This window comes from Haliotis rubra, unplaced genomic scaffold (assembly GCF_003918875.1).
Source record: "Haliotis rubra isolate DU_JTF1 unplaced genomic scaffold, ASM391887v1 Scf821, whole genome shotgun sequence".
NCBI lineage: Eukaryota > Metazoa > Mollusca > Gastropoda > Lepetellida > Haliotidae > Haliotis > Haliotis rubra.
In genome coordinates, this window is record NW_025767548.1 from 215,312 (window position 1) to 227,894 (window position 12,583).

General features: G+C 39.9%; 1 protein-coding gene across 1 annotated transcript in view; it reads right to left on the reverse strand.

Moving 5' to 3' along the window:
* Positions 1 to 501: 501 nt before the first annotated feature.
* Positions 502 to 12,583, reverse strand: part of LOC124262119 (centrosomal protein of 131 kDa-like) — a 49,445-nt gene continuing 37,363 nt past the window's right edge. Inside the window, 5 exon segments of the mRNA XM_046696568.1 lie at positions 502 to 4,758; positions 9,771 to 9,988; positions 10,398 to 10,484; positions 11,249 to 11,284; positions 11,287 to 11,335. Coding sequence (XP_046552524.1) covers positions 4,617 to 4,758; positions 9,771 to 9,988; positions 10,398 to 10,484; positions 11,249 to 11,284; positions 11,287 to 11,335 — 532 coding nt within the window. The 3' untranslated portion in view covers positions 502 to 4,616.

Here is a 12,583-nt window from a genome sequence, read left to right on the forward strand (position 1 = left end):
CAACAGCAGAAACCCATGAAGAAGTATCTGACTTTCAGTTAATTGCTGTTATTTGATGTATCAGGATCTGGTGATTATGAGGTTAATTTTAGTATTATTCCCATTGTGATCCATACCTGTGCTCATGTGCTTTACAAAATCTTTTCATCAAGACCCTCTTCTGTTATGCTTATGATTGTAGACCCTCAAGACTGACTGACTGAGTTTGGTTTTACGCCGCTTTTAGCAATATTCCAACATCACGGCGGGGGACACCAGAAATGGGCTTCACACATTGTGCCCATGTGGGGATTCGAACCCGGGTCTTCGGCGGGACGAGCCAACGCTTTAACCATTAGGCTACCCCAACGCCCAGACCCTCAAGAAGAGAACCTACATGCAAAAACTTGCACTTCATCTTTGCATCTAACACAAGTAGTGAGGACTGACTCAGTAATCTCTGGTGGTTGTGCTCTTCAACTCTGCATTAACTCACTTCTCGACCTTATGAACAGGACTCCATTTTCACTTTAAAGCTTTTAATTTCTATTTTAGAAACTTTAATTAAATAGTTACAAATGCTCCAACCATGTGAAACATGGAAACACAAATACAAATGACTGTATAGGAACATGACATACACAGCTCAGATAGCCAGCAAAGATGGAAAAGCATGGTCCTATGTATGCACCCACAGGAACATGTGTCTTCCGCATCCTGGGGTTAAGTTGATAATTAGCAGTTGACCTTCATGCAATACTGACATGACAGGTGATGTCAACACAGAAGTGATTCTTCATAGAAAATTGACAAACCATCAAGGAAAATATATCTGTTCTGCGAGTTTGGTATTTCATTATAGCTTACAGTAGTCAATATTCCATTCACTGGTATACCCCATAAATTAATATAAAGAAAACGTCTATAACACCGGCAATTGGTACATCAACACAATTGTAAGGAATGGTTAATATCCTTGACCTTGCAGTGAACAATCCACATGCTCAAGTATTATCTAACTTGAGCCCCAAGGTCAAGGTTAGTAACTATTTTACACACTGGCATAGAAGCAAAAACTTTTACGACAACCAATGCACATTCAAATTAATATCTCGGCACCTGCTCCTTCTACTGTATTGTGACTTAAGGATATGAACACCTATGACAATCAATAGAGATAGTATGTAACCAAGGCTGCAGCAGGACAGGTACTTCTTTAACAGAGAGATGACAGATCTGAATAATCAGAGGCACAGGTAGGTAAGGAAACCGACATTGTAAAGACTGATCATAACAGGTGAGGATGGGTCAGTCTGGGTTGTGAACAGCAATAAAACTGATACATTCTTAATGAAAACACTACCTAATGATCCCTGACCACAATGCAGTACAACTTACAAGTGCAAGGGTTGACCTGCCAGATAGACCTCAAACAGCCATTATACTGTCATGAGCTATTTGTCATTTAGCAATAAATATGCTGGCAGTTAGATCAAAGAGTCATGTACAATGTGTACTGCTGAAAATGTTCAGAATACTTGTCATCTAACAAAAAAGTGTCATGTACATGCAACTTAGATCTATCTTATTTTTATCAAGACATGAGGGCATTGTGAAGTCACTTTCTCCAGCATATGTAAACTTTCATAAATCAACATTAACTTAAAATAAGTGCACCAATAGCGAACAGTGTCATTCACATTCTACATAATCTACAAACATGAATAGAAAATGCACTGTGCTCAGATCAGAGAAAAGTATCAATGAGTAACGGAGTGTTGCTATTTTAGCATCTGTTTTGTATGCTTAATAAATAAGGGAAATCAATACATTAAATCCAGTTGATCAAGTTCCAATTCCTTTACAGCATAACATCATTGCCTTCAAAATCATTGTCATATGATAACTGTGTATGTCAATCCCATTTGTTTTAATGAAATAATCAATACACATATAATTTATCAATCATAAAATGACCAGTTGCTTTTCATGTTTTCAGGGACTAATAAATGCAAACTGCTGAAAAAGTTGAGTGCAGGTATTATAGGTTAAAATGAGTCATAAGAATACCAATGAATCCTCTGTGCACTCCTCCATTCTCAACCAGTACACTGTGATAATATCCGTATTTCATTACAAATGTGTGGAAAAAAATATCCTCAGATATATAATCTGAGCCCTCTGCTTCAAATCTGGCAGGATATGATATGAAATAAAATGTGTCAATAATTGTTGATCCACATATGCACATAACTAAACACTAAATGATATGAAAACATCAGTGGTGACAATGGCAGGTCATTGTAAAATATCACAGTAGTTTCAGATCCATGGACTTTCAGGCCATCCTGATGCATCAAAGATGCATCACAACCTAACACTACGCCTGACACAACACTTACGTCATGCAGAAGAATGACATAGCAACTGTCGTAGAATCACCAATCATAGACATACTGACATGGCATGACACCATTCCAAGTCATTCAGCACACTGCAGCTATGCCATGATACAAGATGACAATACAATGTGACAATAATGGACTCAGGCAGCATCACATAACACTAGACTGATGTAACAGGACTCAACACTAGACTGAATATGACTTAACACTTAGGCTGATACAGCATGACAACACCACATCAATTCAGCATGACTCAACACTGGATTGATGCAGCATGACTCAACACTGGATTGATGCAGCATGACCTAACACTGGATTGATGCAGCATGACCCAACAATGGATTGATACAGCATGACCCAACAATGGATTGATGCAGCATGACCCAACGCTGGATTGATGCAGCATGACCCAACACTGGATTGATGCAGCATGACCCAACACTGGATTGATGCAGCATGACCCAACACTGGATTGATGCAGCATGACCCAACACTGGATTGATGCAGCATGACCCAACACTGGATTGATGCAGCATGACTCAACATGCAGCTGGACTGGATTGATGCAGCATGACTCAACACTGGATTGATGCAGCATGACTCAACACTGGATTGATGCAGCATGACTCAACACTGGATTGATGCAGCATGATCCAACGCTGGATTGATGCAGCATGACCTAACGCTGGATTGATGCAGCATGACCCAACGCTGGATTGATGCAGCATGACTGAACACTGGATTGATGCAGCATGACTGAACACTGGATTGATGCAGCATGACCCAACACTGGATTGATGCAGCATGACCCAACAATGGATTGATGCAGCATAGCTCAACACTGGACTGATGAAGCATGACTCAACACTGGATTGATGCAGCATTACTCAATACACAATTGATGCAGCATGACTGAACACTGGATTGATGCAGCATGACTGAAAACTGGAAGATTGATGCCACATGACTATAAAACTAGTATGATGAAACAACAGTGATGTTGCATGACACCAACACTAGAATCACGCAACATGTCATGAAATATGACTCAACACTTGATTGACTTGCATGACTTCACCAGAGCTATGCAACACCACCCATCATGACACAGCAGCCTACCAGAACACTAGCAATCATGACACAACAGAACCGTAACACCGGAGTCAGGACACAAGTTTAGAGTCATAATTAGGGTAGTATTGGGTCTAGACATAACACAAGGATTGTACAACATAACACTGTTGTCATTCAACATGACATAGAACTCGGTTTGTACACCAAGCACCTGATCTCATTCAACAGCAGCACTAACAAAAAATCACAAATAACTGATATGTAACTAAAGCTTCACAAGTACCATAACATCAACAAGACATATCTGAGAAATGAATCAACGTAAAGGGTAACTTGTTACATTGAAACAGTACAAAACAATGGATTCTTAGGCAATGAAAATATATGAGTGGACGGCTGTTTTTTTTCTTTTCTTTTTGATACAAAGTGTATGTCTGCAAGCAGTCAAATAATATTTCAAATATATTTCTGCAGTGATATTGTGGGGGTGTATTACTGAAATCAGCTGTGCCAAAGAATCAAAGATGTATTTCACGTTTTGTGTAAAATAAATACTCATGTAATAGTACAAAGCATTGAAACATAAAATACTATTTACATACCTGGTCTGAAGCTATTACAAACTTACAAAGAATATATATCAGGACTTTGTGGGCGCTTACTACAACACATCAATGGCACAACAACAAAGTGTATATTGATGTATATATATGTGAGTGATAAACACAATGAACCAGAGGTACTGAAGCTCACCTTAATTTAATGGCATCAAATCTGAGCATTAATGTGAGTACCATTATGTAGAGTAATGAAGTTCCACTTTAGCAGTATATTTTAGCAGTATAGTTTAAGTTTTGTTAATAAGCAAACTGTTAAAATAGACATGATACTGTTATCAAATCAGCCATTGTACAAGGATGTTTCTGATGATCTGAAAATATTTTCTGGTCTATAGGAATATGAAAATTATCACAATTGGTCAAGTTTGAACTACATAATGCTTACTATAAAGTTAGTCAGCCTATCCTTCATTGTTCGATAAAACCACTTGCCATGGAATATGATTCAGATTGGAAAGCTCTCTAAGTTCAGTGAGCAAAATCAAAGCTAGCCATATTGTGACCATCAGTGTATGACAACATTGATCCCTTTAGGGTACTATGTAGCCTTCTTCCCCAGGAGCTGTTTTCGCTGTTGGTTGAGGAGCCCCTCAAGGTGGTCAGCACGCTTGGTGGCAGCTTGATACTGCTGCCGCAGTTGGTTTACCACCTCCTCTTTCTTCACAATGGCCTGCTTCACCCTGACAACACAAACATCCACCATTACAGCACCCTGACAACACAAACATCCACCATTACAGCACCCATTACAGCACCCTGACAACACAAACATCCACCATCAACCTGACAACACAAACACCATTGACAACACACAAACATCCTGACAACACAAACATCAACCATTACAGCACCCTGACAACACAAACATCAACCATTACAGCACCCTGACAACACAAACATCCACCATTACAGCATCTTGACAACACAAACATCCACCAGCATCTTGACAACACAAACATCAACCATTTGACAACACAAACATCCACCATTACAGCACCCTGACAACACAAACATCCACCATTACAGCATCCTGACAACACAAACATCCACCATTACAGCACCCTGACAACACAAACATCCACCATTACAGCATGACAACACAAACATCAACCATTACAGCACCCTTGACAAACACAAACATCCATCCATTACAGCATCTTGACAACACAAACATCACCATTACAGCATCTTCTGACAACAAACAAACATCACACAAACATCACCATTACAGCATCTTGACAACACAAACATCCACCATTACAGCACCCTGACAACACAAACATCACCATTACAGCACCCTGACAACACAAACATCACACCATTACAGCACCCTGACAACACAAACATCCACCATTACAGCATCTTGACAACACAAACATCCACCATTACAGCATCTTGACAACACAAACATCCACCATTACAGCATCTTGACAACACAAACATCCACCATTACAGCATCTTGACAACACAAACATCCACCATTACAGCATCTTGACAACCTGACCATTACACAGCACAAACATCCACCATTACAGCATCTTGACAACACAAACATCCACCATTACAGCATCTTGACAACACAAACAAACATCCATCATTACAGCACATTGACAACACAAACATCCACCATTACAGCATCCTGACAACACAAACATCCACCATTACAGCATCTTGACAACACAAACATCCACCATTACAGCATCTTGACAACACAAACATCCACCATTACAGCATCTTGACAACACAAACATCCACTATTACAGCATCTTGACAACACAAACATCCACCATTACAGCATCTTGACAACACAAACATCCACCATTACAGCATCTTGACAACACAAACATCCACTATTACAGCATCCTGACAACACAAACATCCACCATTACAGCATCTTGACAACACAAACATCCACCATTACAGCATCTTGACAACACAAACATCCACCATTACAGCATCTTGACAACACAAACATCCACTATTACAGCATCTTGACAACACAAACATCCACCATTACAGCACTCTTGACAACACAAACATCCACCATTACAGCATCTTGACAACACAAACATCCACCATTACAGCATCCTGACAACACAAACATCCACCATTACAGCACCCTGACAACACAAACATCCACCATTACAGCACCTTGACAACACAAACATCCACCATTGCTGCATCTTGACAACACATCCACCATCCACCATTACAGCACTCCTGACAACACAAACATCCACCATTACAGCACCTGACAACACAAACATCCACCATTACAGCACCCTTGACAACACAAACATCCACCATTACAGCATCTTGACAACACAAACATCCACCATTACAGCATCTTGACAACACAAACATCACCACCATTACAGCAGCACCCTTGACAACACAAACATCCACCATTACAGCACCCTGACACACAAATCATCCACCATGACAGCATCTTGACAACACAAACATCCACCATTACAGCAGCCTCTGACAACACAAACATCAACCATTACAGCACCCTGACAACACAAACAAACATTCCACCATTACAGCACCCTGACAACACACATTAAGCATCCACAACACAACATCCAGCATCTGGACTTGACAACACAAACATCCACTATTACAGCATCTGGACAACACAAACACTATTACACAACTACACAAACATCACCATTACAGCACCCTGACAACACAAACATCAACCATTACAGCACCCTGACAACACAAACATCCACCATTACAGCATCTTGACAACACAAACATCCACTATTACAGCATCTTGACAACACAAATATCCACCATTACAGCATCTTGACAACACAAACATCCACCATTACAGCATCTTGACAACACAAACATCCACTATTACAGCATCTTGACAACACAAACATCACCATTACAGCACCCTGACAACACAAACATCCATCATTACAGCATCTTGACAACACAAACATCCACTATTACAGCAACTTCACAACACAAACATCACCACTACAGCACCCTGACAACACAAACATCCACCATTACAGCACCCTGACAACACAAACATCCACCATTACAGCACCCTGACAACACAAACATCCACCATAACAGCACCCTGAAAACACAAACATCACCATTACAGCATCCTGACAACACAAACATCCACCATTTCAGCACCCTGACAACACAAACATCCACCATTACAGCACCCTGACAACACAAACATCACCATTACAGCACCCTGACAACACGAACATCCACCATAAAAGCACCCTGACAACACAAACATCCACCATAACAGCACCCTGACAACACAAACATCACCATTACAGCATCCTGAAAACACGAACATCCACCATAACAGCACCCTGACAACACAAACATCACCATTACAGCATCCTGAAAACACAAACATCACCCTTACAGCACCCTTACAGCACCTTGACAACACAAACATCAACCATGATAGCACCCTTGACAACACAAACATCCACCATTACAGCATCTTGTCAACACAAACATCATCCATTACAGCACCTTGTCAACACAAACATCATCCATTACAGCACCTTGACAACACAAACATCAACCATTACAGCACCCTGACAACACAAACATCCACTATTACAGCATCTTGACAACACAAACATCCACCATTACAGCATCTGGACAACACAAACATCCACTATTACAGCATCTTCACTACACAAACATCACCATTACAGCACCCTGACAACACAAACATCAACCATTACAGCACCCTGACAACACAAACATCCACCATTACAGCATCTTGACAACACAAACATCCACTATTACAGCATCTTGACAACACAAATATCCACCATTACAGCATCTTGACAACACAAATATCCACTATTACAGCATCTTGACAACACAAACATCCACTATTACAGCATCTTCACAACACAAACATCACCATTACAGCACCTTGACAACACAAACATCAACCATTACAGCACCCTGACAACACAAACATCAACCATTACAGCACCTTTCACAACACAAACATTACATCACAGCATCTTACAACACAAACTTTACAATCTTCACAACACACACATTACAGCACCCTCACAACACAAACATTACAGCACCTTCACAACACAAACATACACCATTCACAAGCACACTACAGCACCTTCACAACACAAACACTACAGCACCTTCACAACACAAACATTACAGCACCTTCACAACACAAACACTACAGCACCCTCACAACACAAACACTACAGCACCTTCACAACACAAACACTACAGCACCTTCACAACACAAACACTACAGCAGCACCCTCACAACACAAACATTTACAGCTTTCACAACACAAACACTACAGCACCCTCACAACACAAACATTACAGCACCTTCACTTCACAACACAAACACTACAGCACCTTCACAACACAAACATTACAGCACCCTCACAACACAAACACAAACACTTACAACACAAACACTTCACAACACAAACACTACAGCACCTTCACAACACAAACACTACAGCACCTTCACAACACAAACACTACAGCACCCTCACAACACAAACACTACAGCACCCTCACAACACAAACACTACAGCACCCTCACAACACAAACACTACAGCACCTTCACAACACAAACACTACAGCACCTTCACAACACAAACACTACAGCACCTTCACAACACAAACACTACAGCACCTTCACAACACAAACACTACAGCACCTTCACACAACACAAACACTACAGCACCTTCACAACACAAACACTACAGCACCTTCACACAACACAAACACTACAGCACCTTCACACACACAAACACTACAGCACCTTCACAACACAAACACTACAGCACCTTCACAACACAAACACTACAGCACCTTCACAACACAAACACTACAGCACCTTCACAACACAAACACTACAGCACCTTCACAACACAAACACTACAGCACCTTCACAACACAAACACTACAGCACCTTCACAACACAAACATTACAGCACCCTCACAACACAAACACTACAGCACCCTCACAACACAAACACTACAGCACCTTCTACAACACACAAACACTACAGCACCCTCACAACACAAACACTACAGCACCCTCACAACACAAACACTACAGCACCCTCACAACACAAACACTACAGCACCCTCACAACACAAACACTACAGCACCTTCACAACACAAACACTACAGCACCCTCACAACACAAACACTACAGCACCCTCACAACACAAACACTACAGCACCTTCACAACACAAACATTACAGCACCTTCACAACACAAACATTACAGCACCCTCACAACACAAACACTACAGCACCTTCACAACACAAACACTACAGCACCCTCACAACACAAACACTACAGCACCCTCACAACACAAACATTACAGCACCCTCACAACACAAACATTACAGCACCCTCACAACACAAACACTACAGCACCCTCACAACACAAACACTACAGCACCCTCACAACACAAACATCAACCATAACAGCACGCCATGATAATACATGTAAACCCATTCATTAACACAATAATACACTTAGACCTAGGAACATGCGTAAAAAACATTTAAGAAGTTTGAATTGAAACATCTTTCTCTATGAACTTCATACTTCTGAATCCCAGTATGATACAGTTGTACTGCTGACTCCATGAATACCTATAATCAGAGATTCCATACCTCTTGTGGACCTCCTCCATCTCATCATCCTTTTGCCTTTTGATTTCTTCAATGTCATTCTTTCCCCGCTCTATTTCAATTCTGTGTTTTGCTCTCAGTTCTGACATTTCATTTTTCAATCTTTTGTTTTCCTCCTCCGTGGTTACAATACGGTCTGCAAACTCCTGTCGAATGATATCTGACACATGGCTACGTTCCTCATGAAGCCTGTCTGTCAGCTGCAATTCAGAGCACAATACAATAAATATTAGCTAAAAATATTTGACGGGACAGTTCTGTAGGAAACTGATTTAATCAGTCTGTATTGCAAGTAACTGCTTTGCATGAACAGTCATTGTGTAAATCAATTTATCTGCAAATATGAGATTGAACTATAACTCCCGTATACTAGAGATATTATGTGACAAGTATAAAGTATATGACTCTACAGTTCTGTGGTAAAGATTTGAAGATTTAAAGTATATGATTCAGGTGAATCAGTTGATATTGTTATATAAAATTTGAACTAGACAATTATCAGGTAAATCAAACATTGATGTATTTACAGTATTTAACTGACAGTTAGGAATGGTCTTTATAATGGTAACCTCAGACTGACACAGCTGCACACAGGTTTCCGGGCTTTACCTTCTTTATATCCAGTACTTCTTGATCCTTCTGTCTAACAATGACCTTCAACCTTTCACATTCACCCTCAATCTCTGTCAGCTGAGCCTGTAAGATAGAAACTTGATCCTCATCTTCATCTACTCAGTTATAACAAAGTCCCACTACAAATTATACAAACACCTTGGACCTTATAGCTGAGTAATAGTCATAAATGGCAAACCGTTTTATTAATATGGCTGTGGTGGCCATTACATGTAGTTTGAATTTGAACCTCTCTGCGGGTTGTCATTGTTGGAGGAAAAAGCTGTGCCATTTCAGCTTCAATGGCCTAGGGCTTTCAAAGAAGATGATGTTTACAGTCCAAATAAATGCACTTTGAGAGACTGTAAGAGGATGTTCAAATGAACAAGATCCAAACAAATTTCTGTTTGACTGGCATTTTAGAAGTTGGTGAGTAATAAGAAAGTAAGATTCTTTATGGATAACAACTTCTTTATTATATAGGAAGCGATGTCAAGCAAGACTCTTGCTTGACAACGGTATAAAAATCCATACCAAAACATTGCATCATATATGATAAAGAAGTTGTTATCCATAAAAAATCTCACTTTCTTACCAAACAAATTTCGAAAAAAAGGAGCATGCATTGAGTCCAATTATTAACAAGACATATACCAAATTACACTGTATATAACCACACACAAAATGACAGATACAAGACTAACACCAATCTTGACACCAATGATTTGTTATTTTCCCTGAAACAGATATCTCATACATATCCATATTTATTGACCTCTCCTGACATAGTTGCATGCCTTTGTTGAGTGTCAGTGATTCAGTGTTAACATACTGTTGTGACATCTCACCTTCATCTCATTGTACTTCTGTACTGCATGCCTCTCTCTGAACTCTCCAGCTCCTTCATTTCATTATTGAACTTGTCCCGCATCCGTCTGAAGGAAACAGAAATTGGTATGTGGACTAACTGAAGATCAGTGTTATCTAATGGTAACTCAGAGTCAGTCACAGGTTATTAACCTTAAGATGCATGTTTTCATGCAGCTGACAAGGAAAGTTGCTTGATTGTGTTTATCAAACAGTATAAACTGGGTCAGGAGTACTCAGTGGTATGCAAGCAGCTTGAAGAGATGAGGCATTTTAGTGAACTTTCCTGATCAGATTACTGATACTGAGTGACATCATATAGTTAAAGAAACGAAAGGGAGGGATTATACATTTAATCATGAACTGGCCAGTTGACAGTCTGTAGAAATGAAAGCAATGTGCCTCCTTACTTTTTGTTGTTGTTGGTCTAAAGAATAACTACACCATGAAACTATTATTACTTGCAGCTTTTGCAGTAATTTCCTACTGACAAAAACATTCCCGGGTGCTGTTGTACAAAGCGATCTAAGCACTAAGGTGACTGTAACTCCCATACCTTAACATAGACTTAAGGTAGTCTTAGCGCCTAAGGTTGTTTTGTACAACAACACCCAGATCTACATGTATAGATACAGACACATGTATAGTGAACGAACTAGAACACATTTTTTGAATACTATAAAGCATATGATGGTTGAGTGGGTTAGAGTGCTGACATTGTGTGCTGGTGATTAGACTCTTTGAGAGTGTGGGGGTTCGTATCTGAGAAGGGACTCAATCCAAAATGTACTAGAATCTGTACTTTACTGATAAAGTGTAATCCCATATACAACATACATTGCATATGACCACTTACTAAATTGCATTCATATAAATCATGAATTACAACTGTGAAAATTGTCAGGAAGGAGGACTAAGACATGTATGCTTGATGTCTGTCTAAACATGTAATTTTTCAAGTAAAATTGATATTTTTATACTTATCCTGACTCATGGTCTTTTGCTTATCTCCCTTTTCTTTTTGAATGGTAGTGAAACACTTGAATCCCTTTAAGTTTCCAAAGCGGACGTAAAAATACACTCACCCACGAGTTACCTCCCTTTTGCCATTTCCAGCGCAAACAGTCATGTGACTAGCTTTACTTGTCACTCTCTCCTGATTTTCTGCCCATGCACTTGGATCTGCTGTGAAATCCAAAGGGTTTCCAGCAGGGAGGTTGGGAGGGCTTCTTGTCATGAGTCAGGATAAGTATAAATATATCAATTTTACTTGAAAAAATTACATATTTTTTCTTAGCCCGACTCATGATCTTTTG